The sequence below is a fragment of the Rhamphochromis sp. 'chilingali' genome, assembly GCF_963969265.1.
Source record: "Rhamphochromis sp. 'chilingali' genome assembly, chromosome: 3".
Lineage (NCBI taxonomy): Eukaryota > Metazoa > Chordata > Actinopteri > Cichliformes > Cichlidae > Rhamphochromis > Rhamphochromis sp. 'chilingali'.
Window position 1 is genome coordinate 43,118,411 of NC_137931.1, and position 24,627 is coordinate 43,143,037.

General features: G+C 42.9%; 2 protein-coding genes across 6 annotated transcripts in view; both read left to right on the plus strand.

The window, feature by feature from the left end:
* ap3d1 (adaptor related protein complex 3 subunit delta 1) overlaps nucleotides 1–8,900 on the plus strand; it is a 28,518-nt gene extending 19,618 nt beyond the window's left edge. For 2 of the 5 annotated variants that reach the window (XM_080877945.1, XM_080877947.1), the window contains 11 exons: nucleotides 502–555; nucleotides 2,134–2,238; nucleotides 2,516–2,671; nucleotides 3,382–3,429; nucleotides 3,849–3,869; nucleotides 4,177–4,366; nucleotides 4,875–4,963; nucleotides 5,219–5,304; nucleotides 5,666–5,787; nucleotides 5,961–6,040; nucleotides 6,143–8,900. In XM_080877945.1, the coding sequence (XP_080734071.1) occupies nucleotides 502–555; nucleotides 2,134–2,238; nucleotides 2,516–2,671; nucleotides 3,382–3,429; nucleotides 3,849–3,869; nucleotides 4,177–4,366; nucleotides 4,875–4,963; nucleotides 5,219–5,304; nucleotides 5,666–5,787; nucleotides 5,961–6,040; nucleotides 6,143–6,238 (1,047 nt within the window). In that variant the 3' untranslated portion in view covers nucleotides 6,239–8,900. The remainder of the gene's footprint in view (nucleotides 1–501; nucleotides 556–2,133; nucleotides 2,239–2,515; nucleotides 2,672–3,381; nucleotides 3,430–3,848; nucleotides 3,870–4,176; nucleotides 4,367–4,874; nucleotides 4,964–5,218; nucleotides 5,305–5,665; nucleotides 5,788–5,960; nucleotides 6,041–6,142) is intronic. The other 3 variants (XM_080877946.1, XM_080877949.1, XM_080877948.1) reach the window with 2 other exon arrangements.
* A 1,882-nt stretch (nucleotides 8,901–10,782) lies between these two features.
* Nucleotides 10,783–24,577, plus strand: cdc34a (cell division cycle 34 homolog a). Its single transcript, XM_080879118.1, has 5 exons — nucleotides 10,783–11,203; nucleotides 19,802–19,888; nucleotides 20,100–20,197; nucleotides 21,418–21,552; nucleotides 21,707–24,577. The coding sequence occupies exons 1-5, from the start codon at nucleotides 11,021–11,023 to the stop codon at nucleotides 21,933–21,935; spliced, it is 732 nt and encodes a 243-aa protein (XP_080735244.1). The 5' UTR covers nucleotides 10,783–11,020; the 3' UTR covers nucleotides 21,936–24,577.
* The last annotated feature ends 50 nt before the right edge of the window (nucleotides 24,578–24,627 follow it).

Consider the following 24,627-nt stretch of genomic DNA (forward strand, 5'->3'; position numbering starts at 1 on the left):
ATTACCAGATCTATAAAATTATAATTAAAATGGCTTAAAGGATACCTTAAGGCAGTGGTTCCCAAACTTTTTTGCTAGGTCCCCCTTTGTTTTACAAGAAAATTTTTTTTTTGTTTTGTTTTTCCTTTTCGTACCGCGCCCCCCTGCAATGGCTCTGCGCCCCTCCTAGGGGGCGGGCCCCACACTTTGGGAAGGTCTGCCTTAAGGAGTGCTCTACAAATTCTGTCAAATGGTTAAATGCAAGCAGACACGTTTTATCATGTTCATTACCTCGGCGCTTCCATTGCTTTTTCCCAGCCTGTCTTTCAATCGGCTATAGCGATCAAGTATCAGTTTCCTCGTAGCCGACTGTGCAGTCTCTTGCCAAATACTTGATTTATTCATGAAACAGGACAGTGTATTCTCTGTATCCATTTTCATGAATAGTAGTAAGACACAGAACCTGTTTGGCCCTCACCCCTCTCACCTCCTCGCGCTCCTCTCCCTCCCTTCCTCTTTTAGGTTTCGGACCTGGATTTCTGGCTCTCAAATGCTCCAGTGCCCTCTAACACCCAGGTTGAGTCACGCCCCTCTTTCTCTCTCTCTCGCTCTCTTTCTGTCTCTCTCACCCTGTCCTGCCCACATCTGTTCAGTTTCATGACACGGTTTTCAATCAACCTGCCTCAGACATTGGTGTAACCATACATTCTGTCTCTGCTGCCCTTCAGTTGTTCCTTTTTTTTTTTTCCTCCCCTCTGCATCTTTTGACACTGCCTCTCTTTCACAGGGCTCACAACACTATATTCTGTCATTTTCCAGCACCCTTCTGCTTTCTAGCATGTGTGTGTACACAGTATGTATCTGTATTTGTCTCGCACTTCTTCTTGCCTTGTGTTGTGTCAGTCATGATGTCAGAACAGGTGCTGTTACTTTTTATTGTTTTGTTTTTGTTTTTTGTGATCTTTATTTATTGATTTCTTTATTTTTGAAGAAGTGACAATGGACCAAATGTCACTAATATGTCTTTGAACCAGTGTGGTCCTGGTACCCACACACACACACACACACACACAAACTCCAAACAGAAGCTGGAGTTATTTTAGTGGTAGACAGGATATGTGAGCTTCAGCTAACAGTTATTGCTGGGATAGCCTTTCATGGTTCTAGGTTGGACACCAGCACCGCAGTGGTGGAAGAGGGGTAAACGGCTCCCCAGAAATTGGCCCAGAGTCCTTTCCTCTTACGTCACCACTGTATGAGCACAATATCCACTCTCCATTATCTCTTCAGTGTGGGGCCATAATTATCTTTGTTTCTGTTTGAAAACAAAGTAGAATTTCCCAAATCAGCTGCTAAACTTCACCTTTACTAATAGACTTTTTGATGACTGTTTTCTTTCATTTAAAAAAAATAGGAAAATTACTTTCTCAGTTGTTTTAAATTAAATCTATGTGGCCTGTGGTCATGCCAGGACAGCGCTCTCACACCATTTCCAGCTTGTTTAAATAAGCTAAGCTATCCAGTTGCTCCACTATTTCATCCTGACTGTTCCATGAAAAGACTGAATAACAGGCACACTGTTTCCTTAGCTATACATGTAACATGACTGTACGCTCAGATCTGTCAGGCCTTTTAACTTTCCCTTTGGGCATTTCTGTTATTAATCATTTGAACTGTCAGCCCAAGAGTTAAAGCTGCCCCAGTAATATGCATCGATGTCTTCGTGGAACGCTTGTTTTTGTTCTGGCTGTCACACCAGCGTCCCAGATCATACTGTTGCATATATTTAGCTTGTCAGTCAGCCTGCTTCAGTTTCGAGCAGCACCCAGTGTAGCTGTTTAGTGCAGTGGATCCAGCAGTTGTACAGCAAAACCACTGTAGGTGTAGAGGTCCATACAAACATGATATGCTCATGTTTAGCATTCTTCCATGCAATACTCTTGGCTCATTGTACCTGATGTTTGTTTGTGGTGTCACTCAGCTCAGTAGGTTGCAGGTGATCATGAATGACTTCTCTTATGAATGACTGAGTGAACTCACTAACCTCACTTACCTATGTCAACACAGAAGTGGTAGAAAGTTTTGCATGTGTTAAACGCTGTGGTTGTTCTTGTTTGTGTGTTTATTTGGTGGCGTGCTGGTGTATCTGAACAGGAAGCAGCAACAGTAGCAGAAGCAGCCCCAGCGCCCGAGGCGCCTGCTGGCACAGCGGCCGACTCTGAGCCCGAGGAGCCCAAAGACACCGAGACGGAGGAGAGTGTGAGTTAACGCAGACGAGGCAATAGTTGGAAGGAACAAAGTTTGACAGCACTGCTTGAGATTCCAGTTTAACCCCGACTGGACTCGGGGAATTGGCAACTCTAATTCTGATACATTTGTGTGAACGATGTGTCGCAGACCTGCCAGTTTCTGTGGGCTCTGGGGGAGTAATTCTGCCACTTTGTGTTTTATTTTCATTAGCATTAACACTCAATAGCGATTAAACATCACTTCAGGAAATTTATCTCCTTCTCCTTCTTTGGGTTTTTCTCTATAGAAGTCCTCCAAGCACAAGAAGAAGAAGCAGAAAAAAGAGAAGGAAGAGAAGGAGAAGAAAAAGAAAAAGAAGCATCATCACCATCACCACCACAGCGATGGAGGTGGAGAGGAGTCTGTGCAGAATGGCACCGTCGAGGAGGAGGAGCCTCTGCCGGTCAGTGTCGAACAACCACAACATTAAACTTAACCGATCATTACTTTTAATTTGTAAACTACGGGTTATGTTTCCTAAATCAGAATCGGTACAGCAAAATGTACACGTACAAAGAATTAGGCTCATTCTTTTTCTTCATTGCTCTCAATTTACTTAACAGAATAGATAAGAAACATTACTGATAAAAGCACGACACAGACAATAGCAATTTGTATAGCATATTTAAATGTGCAGTGCGCCAAGATCTTGGAATAAAACATTTACCAAGCTGGGGATGGATAACTGGTTACTATACAGTATATACATGAGGAATTGATGATATAGATGTATAGGTATGTACAATACCATATTGATACGTACAGCAAAACATTATGTACAGCACTCTTTGGTTTTAGCATTTGATGGATGTTAAAGTAGAGATGATATGAGTGAAGTAAAAATTAAATTGGCATCTTTGTGTCATTCCTCTTCGATTGAAAACAGACAAACAAAAGCGTACTGACCTCAAAGACACGAATAACTCAAAGCCGCATGTAGGCAGTATAATTTATCATCATTCATCTGAGCTCCACTGGGTAAACCCACTTACTGCTGCCAGCACACACTGCCTTCCTTGTTATATAGCAGCTAGGTAGGAGCTCCTGTTGCCTAGTTAGCATGCTTAGTGGCTGAGAACGCCTCCTCTGACCTGAGCTCTTCTCTCCTTTCAGCCCATGTCCAATTACTGCCTGCTGGCTGAGAACTCCTACATCAAGATGGTGAGTGATGGTGACTGCGATGCCAGGCTTTGGAAATTTGTTTTGCTCTCAATTTGTTAAAATAATTCCGGTCTCATTTTGGCCATGGAAACATTTAATTTTCGAATTTAATTTTTAGCATCCAAAGCTGCTCATGCCTTCTCCAATCTAATAGTTTGCATTGTTAATTAAAATGCACCAAGGGAACCAGATTGTGATAAATATTCTGCTTTATTTCGACATGTTGGGTTCTTCTGTTTACTTTAGTGAGACAATAAATAAAATAATTTTCTTGCTACATTATAGCGCACATTTCTTTCTAGATGCTGAGAAAGAGAAACGTTGTTGTTTCCAAGATCCAGCATGTGGAGTAATTAGAGTTAAAAAAACCAAAAAGAACTATCATATACAGATTTCTTTTTCTCTTCCTCTCTTTAAAGATGATGGAGGATGCTGATCAGGTATTGGTTAAAGTTTTGTCCTAGATGTGTTTCTCTCTGGTCTCGTTGCTCTTTACAGGCCTTCCTCCTTGGGCAGACTAATTTATGTTTCTCTAGCGCAGCAGCGCTCGGTTTCTGAGAATGATTCTGTCCTTGTGATTATCTCCTTGTGTTCACTTCTTGGAAATGGTGATGTGTGCTCTGGATCTGGGTAATGACTCTGATTTGCCTTGTTAACACTGTGTAAAAGAGAGGAAAGATGAGACCGTAATTCACTGTTCCAAAATCCACGTTTAGCACTTTCCTTGTTTTCCCTCTTCCCCGTAAGGTGTGTGACATCCAGGGGAACCTACAGGATGGCAGTCAGGTGGTGGTGTCTGTCATCTTTGAAAATAAGAGTGACAGCTTCCTCAAATCCATGGAGTTCAATGTGCTGGACTCTCTGAACTCCAAGCTGCAGAGGCCAGAAGGGTCAGGTCCACATGATGGCCTTACCGTCCCCTTCCAGCTTCCCCCTGGTCAGTTATTATCTAAAGAAAAATCGTGTATGAATCCATCCATCCATGACTGTGAATTAAAAGCCCATAGCCCCCCTCAAATCTTTAGTATTCATATTTTGGAGGGGCATCCAATCAGAAGTAAGTTAGCTTAAACTGTGGTTGAATTGAGCTGAAAGAGTTTTTGTTTGTTTCTTTTGTTCAGGCAGATTATTATCTGAGGCCCAGGATAAGATAAATTAGTATTACTTAAACCATGTAAAGCTAGTCTAGCATAACCCAAGATGGAAAATATGGGGTTGGAAATGGGCATCATAGTTATCCTTTGCTATAATATTGGCTTACTAAAAAAATAAAATAAAACAAGCATTTTCCTGGTAATTGTAGTGGGGCTTTTCAGAATAAATGTCCATCCTTTTTACTGAGTTACAGATGATTCAAGCAGCAACTTAAAAAATTGTATTATATGAGTTTTTAAAGTTGTTGAGTTCCATGATTTGATGCTGAGAGCTTCTGTTTTTTCTTGTAGGAGTGTCCAATGAAGCACGATTTGTCTTCACTGTGCAGAGCATCGTAATGCCGCAGAAGCTGAAAGGAACCCTCACCTTTATTGTAAAGGTTCGTAGGAAAAGCAAACAAGTGCCGTGTATACTAAAAAGAAAACAAAATCTAATGAAAAAGCTGAAATCCAAATGAAACGCAAACAAGATTGACAGGATTTTTTATACATTATTATTAAACCTGCGGCTTAATTAATTCATCTTTTGTATTTGTAATACTAGAGTTGGCCTAGTAGCAGATGAGTTAATTCTGAGACCTATGAAGGAATCAAACAGGTGTTTTTTAATATGCCGTTTTGCTCCATTCCCACAGAACGAGGACTCCTCCACTCATGAGAAACTGGACTTCAAACTGCACTTTACCTGCACCTCCTACCTGATCACTACTCCTTGTTACAGGTTGGTTATGCCACTCCTCCATTCATATCAGAGTTTCAGTGAGTCATTTAAACTTTTTAAAGAAGCTGTTGAAACTCCTCTCAAAGTGTTTCCAGGGAGAAATCTTTGGAGTGGGAGAGTTTGTAGACTGAGTGGTGAGACTGTGGTTTAAGCGTGGCAGTAGAAAATGGCCATCTTTGAGGAAGAATAAATATCAGTAAATTTCACTTGTACTTGTTTTAAGATAGAGCTTGTGTGAAATTTTAAATTAAAAAGATCAAGAACCACGGTCTGGGAATCATTAAAATCTGTTGAATCTTCGTTAGATTTTAGTAATGGAGAAATCTAAAACTGACTTCTTTTTGTTCTTTTGCTCTCTCAGTGATGCGTTTGCAAAGTTGCTGGAGTCGGGAGATCTGAAGAGCAGCTCTGTCAGACTGGAGGGAGTTAACATGCCCTTCCATCACCTTCTGGCCAGGATCTGCTTCCACCACCACTTTTCTGGTACCTTTACATTATCACTTTTTTCGGGGGACCTGAAACCTGTGCTACTTCACATGCAGGAAATTACAATCATCAGAGGGGAATGTTTGAAAAGTGTATTAATGCTGGGTAATTTTGACATTAATTCTGATGCGCTGCATTTGTGATTGTGCTTCTTTCTCGTCTTTGATTAGTTGTGGAGAGGATCGACTCCTGTGCCTCCATGTACAGCAGGTCTATCCAGGGTCACCATGTCTGTCTGCTGGTCAAAACTGTAAGCGACAATAACATAAATCTGAGTTAAAACCGAAGATGAAAAGAGTTTTCAGGTGGTGATGCTGACATTGTCCCCCACTTCTCTCCCCCTCTCTCCCAGTCTGGTCAGACTGTGTCCATTGACGCTAAATGTGACGAGCCAACGCTGCTTGGGAATGTGCTGGATGAGATCAAGCAGACCTTCTCTCAGTGCTGATTGTGTCTGACAGCCGAAGGGTGCCCCACCCTCCACCCTACCGCTCCATCCCGCCCCTCCCTCACTGAAACACAACATAATCACGTTACGAAACACTGCGACTGGCACTTCCAGTATCGCCCTATTTATTAGTCTGCAGATTTGCAAGATTTCTTTCCCCTTCTCAGCTTCTCCAGCGCCCCACACTTTGCCCCTCTTTGCACTCTGTGGTCACTCCCTCACACTTGATGTTGCTTTACAGACTCATTGTGTACATGCTTCATCTTCTCTGCAGTGTAATTTTCATTTTTACTTCCTAGTTTTCGAACAGCCGCCCTGTTGCACCCCGACTCTGACTGAGCTCCCGTTTCTGGACGCCTGACGTCCTCTTCTCTTTCCTGCGTCTCTTTCCGCCCTCCACTCTGTCGGGAATTCAATCTGTGACGGTCGCGTCATGTAATGTTGACAACTGGACTTTTGCTGTTAATGGTTGAATTGTATTTTTACTGTTTTGATGTTTTTGTCTTTGGTTTGTTTTGTTGTTTTGTCTTTTCTTTTTCTTTATCTTTGTCTGAAACCTGACTGCGCCTTCATCTAATCCCCTTCTTTACTGCTCACTAAAATCTGTGTGTGCTGCTCATCTGTGTAGGCCTTGAAAAAAGATAAATCAGGTGATTGACTCTTTTTTCGGACTAGATGGGCGCTATAACCTGCTCACCCACCACTGACCTGGTGCCTGGAGAAGACCAGACACTGGGCAAGTGCAATGAGAGGAGAGCAGAGGTGAAACCAAAGCTACAAATAAGGCATGGGTTTTAAGCTTGTATCGGGGTGCTTTTGCCCTACTTGCCTCTTGGCGAGGCTCAGAGCAGATCTGCTGGTGTTTAGTTGAACCGAATCCTTGTGTCTCTACGGGTGATTGTACAGTAGTTCAGTAGTTTTGCTCTGTGCCTTAGCCCTGCAGTCTGACCTACTCCGGCACTTCATAAGTCTTGTAGAGCCCCCACCTCTCCCCTGAGTGCACTGATCTAACAGTGCTAAACTGCAGATTGACCCTCCCCAAGGACTTTGAACATATCATTCCTTTGGCAAATCCAGTGCAATGTGAGGTTTCTATTACACCTGACAAAGCCACCTGTGTTCTACCACGCATGGATGGTTTAGTTATTGTATAGAAGATGTAATAATATTGTAAAGCAGGATGCTGTTCTTTGTCTGAAGGCAGGTCGTCACTTGGCCAACGTGTTCACGGAATAATCTGACATAAAGAGCTGACATTACTGTCCTCTGTGGGGGGGGAAAGACAACCTGTGACAAGTTAAAGGACACCACACTTATACTCCCAGTCTGCCTGTACTGTTTCTTTTAAAACTGCTGGTCTGCATATGAGATTGCTAAAAGTCATTTACTACTAAGCGGACGCTGTTAACCTGTCAGTGGCTTGAGGCGCCCTGTGAGTCAGTATTAATCAACACGGCTTCCACAGTAAGGAAGCGTCGCCTCTGTCAGCAGCAGCAGTTGTGTGGTTTTTGTCTGTCCTCGTGAAATATTTGCGCCCGTCTCCCTCTCATGCATCACAGAAAAAGCCAGCTGACCCACCCATATAAATCCCCCCATGTTTCTTTTTCCCTCCAGAAACTGCCTTGCTACTTTGTGTGTATGTGTGTGTTAGGAGAGACTTTAAAGAAAACACAACACCCGACTTCCTGCTGAACTCTGTTTGATGTCTTCATTTGGATCATTCATGTTTAAAGCAACCACCCCGTCCACTTCAACTGATCCTTGTAGTAGCAAGAGTGAAAGGAAAAAAAGACTTGGTAGCGTCTCTGTTCATATATATACTGGTAAGGCCCTCCTCTCTTGCATTTGTCTGCTATTGTAGATAAGAAATATAATGATGTCTGGCCTGAAGGTCAAGTCAGCCATTCCACTAGATTTTCAGTAGTAGAGTCTGAAATCAGAGGTGATCAGCTGTTTTTCAGGAACGTCAGTAGAAAAAAATTATGTACGCGCTCCCTGTTCCTGAAAATGATATCCATGAATCTGAGAAACGACTTCTCTAATCACACGCTGTCCTAATACTGATCATTCTGTGCATACTGTTAGATTAAAATTTGTATATTGCATGATTAGGAATGTACACTTTTATTTTCCTTGTTTCTTTCCCATGGTCATGCTTACACAGACAAAGATGTCATTCCATTTTCTCTTGTTTTTCCTACTTTTTTTTTTTTTTAAATGAGGTTTTCTTGACCATTCTCTATTTTTGATGGTATTGTGTTTTTATCTATTCTAAGTGCAGACAATTAAAAGAAGTGATACCATTGAATGTTTTAAAATTATTAGTCACAGGGGAAGGAAGGGGGTTCTGTTTGGTGTCGCACCACTGAGGACATGGGGCTCACAATAACAGTAGAACAGGTTACGTGAAGCAGTGTACTGAGAGGCAAACCCGCTCTGTCTTAATGCTCTGTTGGTTCAGCTGTAATGACTTATTCTACCAAGTTTGGCTTGTGACATTGAAATATACTCTCATATGACAGATTTTTGAAGGTCCTGTCTTTTTATTTCTTCATATTCAACTCTACAATGTCATATTCAGAAGGGGACAACATAAATTACATTTCCTTCAAAGAAATTCCACTCAACAAAAAAATAAATAAATAAATAAAAGCTGTAAGAAGATGCTGTAGTCCTTTTGTGTGTGTGTGTGTGTGTGTGTGTGTGTGTGCGCGCGCGCGCGCGCGTGTTAAAGTGAGCCAATAAGCATACAAAAAACTAGTTTTGAATGAAATGATAGAAACCTGGAGTGTATACGTGTAGATGAAGATATGTTCTTGGCAAATTAATACCCGTCTCTTTATCAATAAAGCAAGATGTGCCGCTTTGAACTTCAATTCCCAGAAAGCCTAGCAGCAGAAGTAATCGAGACCCGTGACTGACAGCGAGCAGCTGAGTTGAGAAAAGTTGAGCAGACAAAGCCTCAGATTGAAGTTTTATGAAAAAATTGATTGTTTTATCGAAATTGCCGCTTGGCCAACCTCCCTTTCCTCCTTAAGGCACCCGATAAAAAGAGGAGGCTGAAAAGCTTTCGGTAGCAAAGATAACCGAGATCAAAATGAATTTCCGGTATAGACTTTCAAAACAAAGCTCGCGATTCGAACTGTATTTTTCTCTAAGAGCAAGCAAAAATGGACACTTATGTATGTTTAACTAGAAGTACATTAAACGACACAAAACCTAAAAATAAAGACTCTACCTTCATCATAAACAATGAACATCCTAACTGTAAGGTCTTAAGAAGTTGTTTACCTGAGAGAGTGCAACTAGGGTAAAGGTCAAAAGAGAGAGGGGTAAATTGTGCAGTGCTGTGAGAAAGTATTGGCCCCCTTCCTGATTTTTTTTTCTTTCTTTTTTTTGCATATTTGTCTCACTAACATGTTTCAGTTTAAAGAAATGTTAGGCAAGCTAAACAAATGCAAAATGCAGTTTTAAATGATGGTTTCATTTATTAAAGGAGAAAAGCTATCCAAACCTGCCCTGTGTGAAAGAGCTAGTAACCTAATAACTGTTTGTGCCAGCCAGTGAGATCTGCAATCAAGCATTTGTGAAAACTGGCAATGAGTCTTTCACACTGCTGTGGAGGAATTTTGGTCATGAGAAAGTAAGTTTATCAGACCTGGACTTTGATTAGGCAACCACAAAATCAAAACTTTAATTTTCCTTTCAAAGGTGGACTTGGTGAGATATTCTCCTTCAGGATTTTCTGGCAGACAGCAGAATTCATGGGTCTATCATTTACAGCAAGTCGCCCAGGTCAATTCCATTTCCCAGATTGGATTCCGTGGACCGACACCCTTTCTATTTTCAAGGTTTAAAACTTTTGATAAAGCATTTAGTTGGGGCTGGATCAGCTGACCCTGACTCCTCCCTTAATTATGCTGTAACAGGCCAATAGTCAGTTGGGGGCTTCCTGTGATGCACTGAATGTTTCTTCTTCACTTACCTTATTCACTCACTATGTGTTTACACCCCACTCTGCATTTAATCAGTAGTTATTATTAATCTCTGGCACAAACACAAATGTTTGTGTTGTTCCGTTTTCCTTCTCTCACCCCCAACCACTCGATGGATACCCCTGCCTGAGGTTTCTTCCTGTTGTAAGGGGTTTTTTCCTTCCCACTGTCACCAAGTGCTTGCTCACAGGAGGTGGTTTGATTGTTACAGTTTTCTCTGTACTATTGTAGGGTCTTTATCTTGCAGAATAAAGTGCCTTGAGGCGACTGCTCTTGTGATTTGAAAAATGAAAGCATATTTTAAAAACTTTGTTTTGTATTTATATGGGTTAAACTATGATAAATATATACTTTTATTAATGACATAATATCACAAATTTGTTTGACGATCTCAAACAGACAAGTTTGAAAAATTAGCAAAAAAATAAGAATTCAGGGGGGGTCACAGCTGTCTGATATGGGCTACTGATACTTTAGAGTTTTATTTTGAAGAATGTCACCGGAAATAAGGCAAGTAATGCCTTCGACTTGATAACGGTAGGTTCATGGTCGTTGGGGCTCCGTTGGATTGTTCACAACAACAGAGAGGAAGGCGCACCAGCTCCGGCCAAATAAAGCCCAGCCGCGTTTTGGCACCGCACACAAACGGAAACCAACCGTTCCTGCGTGACGAGCGCCGTTCTTCTACTGTTAGCTGTTGTTTGTAACGAGCTAGCTTTGTCCTTCGCAGTCACAGCTGTGGTGGGTCGCTGATATATTTTTTTTTATATAAAAATCGCCGTGGAATATGGCTCAGAATAGACATCATGTAGCCAGTTCCCAAAAAGCGTTAATGTTGGAGATGAAAAGTCTCCAAGATGAGCCGGTCGAAGGGTTCAAAATAACTTTGGTGGACGAGTCGGACCTGTACAACTGGGAAGTAGCGATATTCGGACCCCCGAATACACACTACGAGGGTGGTTATTTTAAGGTGAGTGGCTAATGTTAGCTAGCAGTCCGTCTATTGTTCTTTAACTGGTTAGTTTTACTGTATATTTCAGTAATTTGATCATACAGGGCAACCAAGCGACCAACCTCACCCTTCATGTAACCGTTTCCACCAGCAGCAGGTAATAGTTAATAACGTTAACTTGGCTAATTGCCCCCTGTTTAGCGTTATTGTGACAAATACTTCTTTGTTTAACTTTAAACCAACAAGAGTCCATGAGAACTTTGTTGCTTGGGCATATTTTTCCATCAAAACACAGATTAGGTCTCTTACAGATCTGACATGTGCCCGAGTTACTTTTTTGTTGGCTTGAAACAAAAGGTTGTTGAGCATAACCGCCTCCAGCACTACCTTGATAGTTAAGCTCATCATCTATCTCGCTAATTCAATCCTTTTCTTTGTGTTCATCATTACAATTTAGCAGCCCTGGCTTGAGTACTTTTTTTTGTTGGTTATTCAAATGTACCATACATACATGCATGGTACTAACCTAAATGGCTTCCAGCCTTAACTTGTCTAACTTGTGTAGTGACTCATAATTTGTTTTCTCGTCTACTTCCTCCCTTGAGAGTAAAGATGCGTTGGTTTTGTTCCTGTTTAACAGAATTTGTGCTGATTATAAACCGCCGCCATCGTATTTCCGTCTTCAGAAGATTTCTGCGGCTGATGTTTGAGTGTGCCATTTCTCTGCCCTTTAACCCCCTGAGTACTGACCATTAAGTAGTGTTTTAAAGTTCTAGTACAAGTTTTTATATTGGCATGTCATGTTTTCTAATTCTAACGTTCAAACGTTGCAACTCACTGGAGTCATTGTTTTTGGTGCTGTGATGCTCATCCTGGAGGGCGATTGGATTCATTACTTTGTTTATGTTTAGTGCAATAAAGCCCCAAGTAGCTGTGCTTCAGATTTTTTTTGTTTTTATTTAATTTAATTTTTTTTTACTGTGTATAAAAAAACAAAACAAACAGATGACAAGCCTTTTATTGACGTGGCACAATAATGTTTGCTTGAAACCCGAATATAATTTGCAGAAAAGCAAAGTAACAAATTCTGCACGATTGCTTTACAATGACTTGGTTTTATTTCCTCCCAATGCTAAGCCTGTTTTGTATCCATACAACAGTTGTTAAGCTGTAAATGATTAATATTGTCTGCAGACCTCATGTAACACCACCCTTCTTGCACACTGTCCCTTCAGCTGTCCTGAGGTTTTTTTTGTAGTTCCAGTTCCTAAGAAGCAGTCTTCATTTTGCCTCTGCTCTTTTTAAAGCCTGTAAGCGCAAATGGAGGGGCCCGACCAGGCTCCCGTAGACGGTGTTCAGTGGGTCTGTGTGGTTGCCGTGTACAGGATTCCTTTGTTGGGCCAGGAATGCACAGCTTGGCTGTGAAATCTGCCGCATGGCTGTGACTCATTGTTCTGTGCTGGGTTTCTATCCGACCAGTTTGCAATATTCAGAAGAGAGAAGGGAGGGGGGAAAAAAGAGGAGAGGGAAAGAACCACCTCTTTTTGGTGTTCCCAAAACAAACAAAGAGTTATGACTCGCTGTGAGGCCTGTTCATCTGAAGCGGGGCTGATACTGACGTCACGTGCAACCTGGCTGACTCAGGCGTTTATTTCACATGGGTGTTTCTTTGAAAAAGGCACACCATGACGAACACATTATGCATGCAGGCGGGCACGCACAGAGTGGACCGAGACGTATTGAAGTGTCACTCACACAGGATTAGATAACTGTCCTGGTTGCTTTAGTAAACACACGGTGCAGAAGTAAACACACAGTGCCTGATAATGATAAGCTGACCATGACCTGTGACTTTCATATACTCGCTGGTGCTAACACCCATTTGCTGACATTTCTGTGTATTCATGTGAGGAATCCATTTAGGTTCTGAGACTCTGACGTTTACTGACTTTGGCCTGTAGTAAGCTGTGGTCTTGGGACATGAACAGCTGAGTTGGCCAGAGCAGTGGTTCCCATACTAGGTGCTGAGAAAGGTCAAGGTGTGCTTGGGGATTTAACGACACTACCTGAAAAGGACTGATAATTAGTAGTGGTGGGGGGAAAGAATCAATACAGCATAGCATCAGTATTTTTTGTGGCAGTATTGAAGCGATACAGGGACACCAAATATTGATATTTTCTTAAATGGTATCAAATATTTTGGGAATACTGGAAACAAGAGGGCACATCTCATGCTCCACCATCCTGTGATAATGTTAGCTGAGGAAGCTTGCATTAAATCAGCTCAACTGAAAAACCATTCAACACTGGACAAACTTAATTATCTCCTAATTAAGCTAATGGCTCAGTCACAGGAGTAGAAATAGGGCCGCAACCTTCTTGCAACTACAAATCAAAGCATAAAAACGGTGGCTGTCTGGTGATTGCATTTTTTTTTGTACATTCTGCAACCGATTGATTGGCGACTAGGCTGCCCGTACCCTCATGGTGTTTCACGCTCACGACCAGTTTTGGTGGCGAGGTGATTGCACAGGTTAAAGGAGGCACTCTTTCTGCAAATGTTTGCAGTCTGAGTTGTACTGACGGCAATCACTCTCAGAAATAATTGATGTCTAATTTATAAATGCAGGCAAACGGCCAAGATCTAAGTGCAAATGGAATTATATGTGTGTGATATTTTTTTTTTTTTTTTTTGACAATTTATCACAGTAATTGCTGTATTATCAGAAACTGATTGCATCGTATTGGCAACTTGACCCCATTCAACCACAGACTGATAGCAGCATTGACGATCTCATTTCGCAGCAAAAGATAAACTAAAGCAAGATAGTGTTATCTTATTTAAAACTGACAAAGTTTGAGGATGTAATTTGCGGTTGGAAAAAAAGGTGATAAATGTTAAACCTTGCAAAATGTTAAAAGTTGCATTAATATTGTATCAGGAGTGAAGTATTGTGATAATATTGCACCGTGAGGCTTAAATATGAAAACTTTGGTAATGCAGAGAGTTTAAAAATATTCTCAGTGCAGGAAACTGTGTGTAGATTACACTGAGTGTAATGAGTGTTTGACTCTCTCACTCTGCTTTTTCTTCTTCTTCTTCTTCTTTCTCCTCACATCTGTTTGTCCCCGGGGATAAGATTTGAGTCACACAGCTAAAAACACTCCACGGCTTTAACAGCTTACTCACCAGCCCAAATCATAGGAAGCATAGTATCACGTATCGAGTGTGACTGCTGCAGAACTTTAGATGTTTGCGTATTCACAGATTTATCTAGTGAGCAGCGACTTGTTGATGATTTGAACTTGAATTGCAGTCCTTTAAAATTAGTTACAGAACATGGACACAATACAAATTCAGCAAAGTTTAACAGCTGTGACAGTCAGAGACGTCACGAAAGAGGCACTGCACTCAAATAGTCCCGAATTGATGCAAGAAGGCAGATGGAATTAGTTTTATTCACCTTTGACTGGTGGTTCAAATATAAAAGTGCAATGTTTTATGTGCAGGTGAGCACTGAAGTTCAGGCTTTAACAATCAGTGTTTTTAAGATGGCTAGTGCGGCAAGAATTGCTTCTGTAAGGACTTTAAGCTATTGTCCCACCCTGAACACGTGCAAACACTACAGTTTGCATCACAAAGTGCACCACTTCCACAAGTGTATTTAAAGCTGTGGGTTTAATTTTGCTGTCGGCAGTACATTTGATGTCTGCCGAAAACCGTAACCATTAGCCACAAGTGAAACAGCCCAGACATTTTTAATTTTGCCAAACGTTTTCTAGAACACACTGACATGAGGCGGGGTCGGCCAGGTCACCAAGTCGTATGACAGAGACATTTTTACTTTGCCTGAAACAAAATAGTTAGTTCACCATTTGCTACATTTCTGTATATTTGTACTGCTTCTAATACCTCTGTGTTGGAATAACCTAAAGCATTGAACTGATCGTAGCTCTGTACTCTCCAGGAGGAGGTTTTTGTTTTTTGCCCTCCACTTCAAAAGCAGCAAAAGATGCAGCATTCACTATTTATGTCCACAGATACCGTCATCTAATTATGCTTCGCAGGAAAGTTTCCTGTGGTGACTTGTAGATCTCTCACTATGTGTCAAGTGGCACAGGTCTTTTGAAGGTTGGGTGGAGGGGCTGTGTCAACTTTCTTACTTGAGGTCATAGTGTAAATGAGGGATCTGCAGCTAATACTCTAAAAGAAAATACCTTTAATCTTTCAAGTCAAGCGTTTTTCTCGACTGACAGACCCCCATGTTCACAGCTGTTATGAGAGAGGAGAGCTGCCCTTTGGTTTTTGCCCGGGCCTGTCTGTTTTTGTTTTAAAGCACTTGACAATCAGATGACAGACACTGTTTGCGATCAAGAAGCTGACTTTGTAGTTGCACCTTCCTAATATGCTACAGAATTTGTACATGTTCTCTGTTAGCCTTGCAGTAGCAATAGAAGAGAGTGTAAAAAAAAAAAAAAAAAAAAAACCTAACCTGACTGCAGTGTGCCTGGCTGAGCTGCTGGAGTCATGTTTCCCCCTCTGGCTGTGTCACAGAGAAACAAGAGCAGGGTAGAGGGGAGGAAAAAACCCTCCAAAAAACAGGGAATATTGAAGGGGCCAGATCAAGAGCAGGCACAGCCCTTTTCCTTGCAATGCCCCCCCGCTTTGAAGGCGCAGCCTGCTGTGAGCAGAAGTGAGTGTGAGGCTCTGGTAGACGGTTATAACCATCCCCTGAAGCCCTGGCAGTGTGTTCTCTTCCTCTTCCTGTTTGGGCCACTGGTGCAATAATCATCTCTGAGACGTGGCTCGGTGGGCTTCTTGAAATGTCCTTGTGCTAAGATCACCTAAGAGTTGTTTGAAATATATCTGTATTACAGTTTGCAACAACCAGAAGGATGAGAATTAAAAACAATTGAAGAGAAAGGGGAGTCTGTTGGATCTGAACCTGTTAGTCTCACAGATCTGCACGTGCTGTGTGGAATCTGCTCGGTGCCGGGGCCGTTTTCCTTGTCCTGCATATGCGTGAGAAAGGATAAGGTCTGTGGGGACGGTGAAGAGGTGCACAGGGAGAGCAGAATGATTTGTTCTGTTCAGGGTCTTTGCATTGACCTGATTTACTTCGCCTCGCTTGTCATTATCGGCAGGGTGGGCGTGCTCTTTCTCTGACTCGTTCCTTCCTCGAGGCAGCTTTTCAGGTCACAGTCAAAGATTTTCATAGAAAGAGGAAACTGATCTTCACTGTCTATGATGCGACAATAACAAGGGGAGTGTTTTATAAGTTTTTTTTTTGGGGGGGGGGGGGGGGGGTTTGCCTGGCAAAAGAAAAATCAGCTGCACTTCCTGTCAGCTTCTCAGATGAGATGTTCAAAGTGAATCTCCTTCTGAGAATTAAGGCTGTTAATTGGCTTCTCGGGCCAATTATCAGGCATGACATGCAAACCAGCATATTTCAACAGATACTCTGAGAATAGCACTCTGTTTTGGGTAAACGTCTTGGTTGAGCAGCTGTATGGGAAGAGACTGAGGTAAAGACTCGGAGCAGGACCGTAGATGCATTTGAAAAGAGAACGCTGATATTGGGCATCGAAGACCCTGCTGCAGTGTCCTCGCTCCTTCTCCTCCCGTGTTTCTTATCTTCTGTCTGTTTGGAGCTGAAGCGGCTCACAGCTGCAGAGCAAATAAGCCAACCAAGCAGCCTGTCTTTGCTTGGGCCACTTCTTTACCTCATCTATGCATTATCTCCTCTATCCACATCCATCTGCAGCCATCAGCTGTATAATAGGTAGTCATATGTAAGGTAGGTCAAAGAGCTGTTTTAGAACAGGAAAACAGTCTGAAGCCTCTTGCTAAGCTGCAATGTGAAATCGCACTCTTTCCTTTTCGCTCATGATTATTGTTAATGCATATCCCTACCTTCCTGCTTTCTTATTTGCTCTCAGGCTCGCAGGGTTATGATGAATGGGACTATTTTATGGGAAGGGTTGCGACATGGGTCTCTCAGCCCGAGGTTAAAAACTGAGATATTGATTCAACTTATTTATTCAGACGTACAGATTTGGCTGTTTCTTGACGGGCAGGGTGAGTTTGTCTCACCACAGAGCTGTGTTCTTCTTTTGAACTTCCCCACAGTTGGATAGAGTATCAGATTTCTTCCACATCTCATCACCTTTTGGTTTCACGGTATCTCGGTGGCTTTGAATAGATTTGGATGAAACTGCTTATATGGAAGGCTCTCTGCCAGAGGTGTAAAACAAATTTTAATGGTGGTTTGGGGAGTAATTCTAGTTTTAATCCATGATATGTCCTGTGAAGTAGTTGCAACCATCTTAAAGAAGCATGTTAGAGACTCATTCACTGTTTGTTTGGGGAAAAACGGGCACTGGAAGGATGTTTCGGCACACTCGGCCAAAACCAGTCCTTGTATTATCTGTTGAGTCAGAACAGATGAAAATGAAGGAGCATTTACATAACACTTTTGTCTACGTTACCACTGAAAGTGCTTTAGGCTACAAGCTATATTTCCCCATACGTTCATACTGTGCTTTAGTCTTTGCATTTTGGCTGTGGATATGCAAAGCTGAATCCCAAAAGGCCCACCTGACCAGGAGATTGAAACCCAGAACTTTCTCACTGTGACCGAAAGTGTTGTTGAATGGCTGCTGATGATTAGTGTGGTTTATTTAAAACATCCTTACCGGTAAATGCTGTCACTGTCAGCTTATTTATTGAGCTCTAAATTACAGCAGATATTTGACTATCTATGGACATGCTGTGGAAAGGGGGAGCAACGGAGGGCCAGCTTTCCAAAATATACAAACTAATGTCTCCTTTGCCCCATTTCCAGCCAGGGGACTGATATGATCTTACTGCTTATATTGTTTTGGACTAAAAACTAAGCAATCACTGTTGCTGTATGGCCTCCTCCCCCTTCCTCCGCCCGCCTGGCTAGCTGCTATGTGTTGCACTGCTGCTAGGCTGTAATGTGTACAATGTTGGCTTGAACTCTGCACTCTGATGGGTCGCCAGTTATCTGGCAAGGCCGGTCAAACTCGGGGGTTTTATTTTTTTCAGGCCCTCTTCTCTCAGGATTGTCAACACTTCCTCTCTGCCCTGCTATGATATGGAGAGCGCAGGTTAGGATAAGCAGGCTGACTGAATTTATCTTGTGTTGTTAGTCGGGATGTACAAACTCACTCCTTCATGACAAAGACTCTTAAATGCAGAGTATTCTGTGACTATCAACAAGTCACTCAGTGTTTTGCACAGATAAAACATTTGGCTGCATGCTCGAGGGTTAAATTAGGCAAAGCGGTCAAAGAAGGCTCAAAGCTTATAAAATTATATAGAGCCCAACCCCCTTTAGTTCAAATGAAATCCCCCTCGACCTCCTCCAACTACTGCTCTTCCAACACCCCTGCTGCCAGTTCACTCCCTCTCCTGCTAGTTGGTTCACTGTGGCGAGGACCAGCTGACCATGCCGAATCAGCAAATGTACACGGGTGTGTGTGAGAGAGACTTTGGCGGGGGGGGGTCAGAAGGTTTCATGATGTGAGTGATGCGTTCGTGTATAATAAGTCCTGTTGGTGTGTGTGCTCCGTCACCGTCTCTCCCATGGCACGCTTTATGGAAAACGGAGGAGTGGTCTTCCACACAGGATTTACAGTGTGTGTCTGTGTGGTTGTTTTCAGTGTGAGGACACATAATGGCAGAACATGAGTGTGAGTAGTGGATTGTCTTGGGTTGCAGTGACAGCTGGAGAGGACAAACACAATGTCTTTATACCAGCACCATTACCACCCCCCCCCCCCCCCCCCCCCCCCCCCCCCCCAGCCTCCGGTGTTTCTCTAAGCTCCACGCGCTTTGCAGCTGAACGGACTGCAAGCCTCCATCCCTCCCTTCCTCCACACCGTATTACATTACACTGTCATTAGCTATGTTTTGCACTGACCCTGTAGTAGGTATTTAGAGGTTTCTTTCAATCACGACTGACGCTGATCAGCATGATTGTGGAGGTCTTCAATCAGCTGCTGCGCGTTGGCACCAGCGCTGCAGTGTAGGGCTTTGTGAAGAGAAGCAGTCAAAATAAAGCCCTCTCTCCTTGGCAGCTGTGTCTGTACTTGTGTGGTTATCTTTTTGAGGACCACTTCAGAGTTTTAGACCTTGGAAGAGAGAACATTATGGCTTGGCTTATCTGACACAGGACTGTTTGGGGCACATGTTAGGTTGGGTTTTGATGGTTAAAGTAACGCCTAGGGCGTGCATTATGTCAGTGAGTACCCCGACAGAGAGCCACACACATGCATGCTTTTATTTCTTCTGCAGAATCATTCAGACTTGCAGTTGTTTCTGACCGTGCGTGTGCGTAGATCCATTACACAATGTAAGCAAATGGCGCCAAGACTGTCTTTAATTAAAGACAAACTGTGGGTAAAGCAATCATCTTGTTGCTCGGTTGTACTAATTAGTTGAAATGGTTACCAGGCGGTGACAAGGGAAATTGGTCACAACTTGTCTGTTCATGAGAGAGAGAGAGAGAGAGAGAGAGAGAGAGAGAGAGAGAGGTAAACACTCGTCCTGTCAGTACGCTGCTAATAGGTGTCTTTTCTCACCCCAAGGCTCGGATCAAGTTTCCCATCGACTACCCGTACTCTCCACCAGCTTTCCGCTTTCTCACCAAAATGTGGCACCCGAACATCTACGAGGTAAATCTGAACAATTTTAAAAATAAAAAAAAAGAGAGAGAGAGAGAGAGAAGTGACTGTCAAACGTTGACATTTTTGTGATTCGAAGTAGATTTTTTTTTTTTTTTTTTTTTTTTTTTTTCAACATGTAGCCCTAATATTTGAATCTTTTCGCGCTTCTTAAAGGTGACTGCTTGTCTGAACATGCTTGTTTACTGTCTCATGTCCCTAGAACGGGGATGTGTGCATCTCCATCCTTCATCCACCAGTGGACGACCCACAGAGCGGTGAGCTGCCATCGGAGAGGTGGAACCCCACACAGAACGTCAGGTACACGTCAGGCTCTGGAACAACTCAAGAAAAAAAAAAAAAAAAAAGATGATGATCTGCAGAGATTTTTTTCTTTTTTCTGGCTTGTAGCGAGACCATAATGAATTTTTAATTGATTCATTTAGATGCATAATGCATTTTGTGTCTGTCGGGATTTTCCTTTAATCATAGAGTGGGAACGTTTGAACAGATCTGGAGATGCACTGGCTGTGCACCTGCTAAAGAAGGTCATTGGCCGTGGCCAGTCATGCTGATCATGGAGGATCAGGGGAGGAGCTAGACAATGTTTGTAGCCGAGCACAGACATTTTCTTACATTCGGGCGGCATTGTTGTCTTTCCTTGCTACTGGATGTAATACCAGCTCTATGGGTACATTTGTGAGCCTCTAAACAGCTTCACCATTACTCAAGTGTGGTGGCAAGACAGCAGCTACATTATGTACTTTGGAAAATGAATTTCTTTACTGCAATTTTGTCCACAGTAATGAAGCCTCAGAGCTGAATATTACAAAAGCAGTGCTGCATTTTTGCCTACAGAGCAGAAAATGTAGATGGCTGAGTCCAGATCCTGTAGCATGAAAACAGGATGATTGCTTGAGGCCTTTTCTCAGCTTGCTGCAGTTTAAATGCAGCAAACACCCAAACATGATGTTTAATTCATACGTCTTTATTTCTGATATTTGCGTGACACAGATTGAATTACTTGGTCCCTCCAGATTCTCAGTTGTCTTTTTTTTCTGTGCTCAGCGTAGACAAAATCCACTACGGCTGTGTCTTTCATAAAGGATCCTCCGACTGCTGCAGACAGAAGCGACAGATACAAAAGCAGCTTAATATTATTTACAGGAGGAGAGTGTGTAAAAATGTTTTGGAGGATAAAACAAACTGCCCACGCATGTTTGTGTGACTGGTCTCTTAATCACAGCTGTGTTTAGGCCAATAAAGTCAAACGCAGCAGCAGAGGCAGATGATCAGAGGGTTAACAGGCTGCTCGTCTGACCCTGACCTTCATCTCCCTCCTTCCCTCCCTCACCCTCTCTCCCTCTTTTTGTCTGTGTATGTCTGTCTTTCCATTTCTGTACACTTCTGCTTCCTGCACTCAGTGTCTCTTGTCTCGTCTTACCTCCATCTTTGCTACTCTCCGCCCCGTTTCCTTCTCCTCATCCTGTATTGCCTTCAACTATTTTAATCACTCGTTCCGCTGTCGGCCTCTCTCTCAGGACCATCCTGCTCAGTGTGATCTCTCTGCTGAATGAACCCAACACGTTCTCCCCCGCCAACGTGGACGCCTCCGTCATGTACCGAAAGTGGAGGGACAGCAAGGGCAAGGACAGAGAATACATCGAGATCATCAGGTACAGGAAGGAAGAAAAACGCACTCGGCTGTCTCCTCACTTCAAACGTTTGCTTGTCTGTACAGTAGAAACAGAGCGCCACAACTAAACTTGCTCATAGCCTCATTTTTATTTATTTTTTTCACCTCTTCTGTTTCTTCCTTGCGTCTTACAGAAAGCAGGTGGTGGCTACCAAAGCGGATGCAGAGCGGGACGGTGTCAAGGTTCCTGTCACGTTGGACGAGTACTGCGTCCGAACCCAAGTCCCACCCACGGACGACGGCTCCAACCTCTTATACGATGACTACTACGATGACGAGGAGCTGGATGATGATGATGACGACGAGGATGACGATGAGGACTGTTGCTATGATGAGGACGACTCGGGCACTGAGGACTCCTGACCTCGCCCGCCCTGCGATATCGTCCCCCTGCTCGCTGTTCTTGTTCTCAACACCCCCATCCCACCGCTGACCGCCCTCTTCTGTCATGAACTGAACTTTGAATCCCCCTCTCCCCCCTTCTTCCCCAGTACTCACTTAGCACAGCCCCCGTCCACCTTCTGTTACATGTGCAGTCACAGCGTGCGCACTAAAACCCGATGCATTGAAGAAAAGAAGGCTACAGAGTTTTTTCTGCTTGTTTCTTACATGTTTTATTTTATTTATCTGTTCTTAGTAAAGGTTACACACAATATGCACACTCAGCAGGAAATCTTCAAAGTAATAGTTTTGGTTTCCTCACCTCCTGTTGATCTGCACTTACTAAAAATTAGCTTAGCCTTTTAGCTTCGAGTCCTATTTCTTCTGCAGGCTTTGAGTGGAACAAATCTGATGTCTGAGTTAATTTTGGTGCAGAATGGTCACACCTGCTCTTAATCACAGTCATCAGGAGACAGGTTCAGGTCAGAGTAAAGCAAGATTTGTGAAGAAAGCTAACGTAGGATAATTGGCCTGCTGTGCGTATGTGTGTCTGCGCGAGTTGTTGTTTTGTTTTTTCTTTTTCTAAAGCGGAGTCGTTTCCGCCTCTGAGCCCCGGATGTGTGTGTGACTCTACTCTAGTTTGCAGGCTGTTCAAAGCCCTGCCATGCCTCACCTCTGACCTTTTAAGCCGCAAGGCTTGTGCTGCTCCACACATGAAAGTTGTCTGCCATTCACACTCTCTTGTGCCTTCCCTCACTCCCTAATATTCCACATGTGACTGTCCAATGGGATCCATGAGTCAAACCCCAGTCAGCCAGGCAAGAGGAAAGTGGCATAAGGAGTCAGTCAGCCCCCCCTCCTCCCTGCTCTTTTAATTCTCAGGTGGCGATATTGTGTAAATGGCGCCCTCCTGATGGAGGGAACTTATTTATAGCGGCACCTGTCAGATTTGTCCGAGGTGTGAGTGAGGAAGGTAAGATCGAACAGCTGAACTAAAGAATGGCATGTAGACCAGAACCCCAGAAACGTCCTCTACTGACTGCCACACGGCCTTCGTCGTACAAGCACGCGCTACTAGTGGCTCGGATGCATTAAGAAACCGCCAGCCCAGCTCACTGCTGCTCGTGAAATTTAACGTACTGTATTTAACAAACCTATGCAGTCAGTGCTTGAACTTACTCAATATGCAGTGCTTTAAGCGTGTCAGTAAAGCTGAGCTTTGCAGCGTGTCCCAAACTCCAGCTCGAGTCTCACAAGCCAGCCACGTGTCCTTGGTCAGAGACGGACATGTGAAGCTGTGTCGGTCTGTGGTTTGAGATCCCAACTCCTGAGTAGCACAAGTCTCCAGAGCTGAAGAGTTGCATTGTTCACTGCCCTTCACAGAGCTCGCCCCCTGCTGGCGGCTGTGTGTACTGGCATATTTCTTTGCGCCAGCCATTTTGACTCATCAGTATCAATGAATCCTGTTACCTCAAAGGCAAACGGGTGGCAGCTTGATGCAGGATGTGATTCAGAAGAATTAAAAATGGAGACAGATGGGGGAAGGAGGGGGGGCGTCTTGTTTTCAGTCTACTGTACACCATCAGACCCTCTCCTAACTGCCAAGAGTGCTCTGATACACCCCCGTTACCACCACCCAACAGTATTTCTGATGAAATCCTGACTGTGTGTGTGTGTGTGTGTGTGTGTGTGTGTGTGAGAGAGAGAATACTTGCTGATGGGTTTTTTTTATTATTTTATTTTTTTAGATGAGCTGAAATATGTGGAAAAGAAAAGCAAAAATGGGAAGGTACTGGGATGGGGTTTATCTCTAAGCATGAACAGGAGAATGTGGTTCTTCACTAGCATGCTGTTATGATGTGTTTGTGGTTTTAGACCTGCTATAAGGGTTGGGATTGTGTCCAAGGAAAAATGTCCTCTTAACTCAATTTTATCTGAGCTGCATTTGGAGGGGGGGGGGCTGCTTTTCTGTTTTCAGGGTTGTTGGTTTTTTTCTTTGTAATTTGTGGTAAAGGCTGCAATGTTTTCTCTTATATGTATTGACTTTATTGTTAAGAGCCCTTTTGTTGTTCATATAAGACTGAGTAAAGATATGAACCAGTTACACAGATATGAAACGGAAAAGTTGAACAGAGCCAAACTGAGTCGGCACACCATGCAGGGATCGTTACCCGCTACTGTTTACGCCACAGAGTTGTCATTACTGTATAATTGATCAGTGTTTGTTACATAGTTTATGAATGAACCCCTGCCTCTCTATTGTAATGGTTTGTGAGAATGGGATTTTTTTTTTTGGGTCAAACTACTGTTTTATCGTCCTTGCTCCCCACACTCTGAGCTCTGGTTGGTGGCAGCCTCACTGAGGGAAACCCAGCAGTTAAGAAAACAACAAGAACCTCAGGAAAAAAACAAAACAACCACCAATAAACAAACCCTTTTCCAGCTGAGTGAACCTGACCCCTGGCAGTCTCACTTTTTGGCTTCAAAGGACTGTTTACAATCTACCTTGATATGCACATGTGGATATTTTGACGATCACTTGATATATTTTTTTTTCCTCGTTTTTCTTTTTTTTCTTATGGTTTGTAAATCTATTTAAAATCTGAATAAAGCTCTTTATTAGATATTGGCTGATTTTTATTTTATTTGTGTGCGTGCGTTGGAGATTTTCACG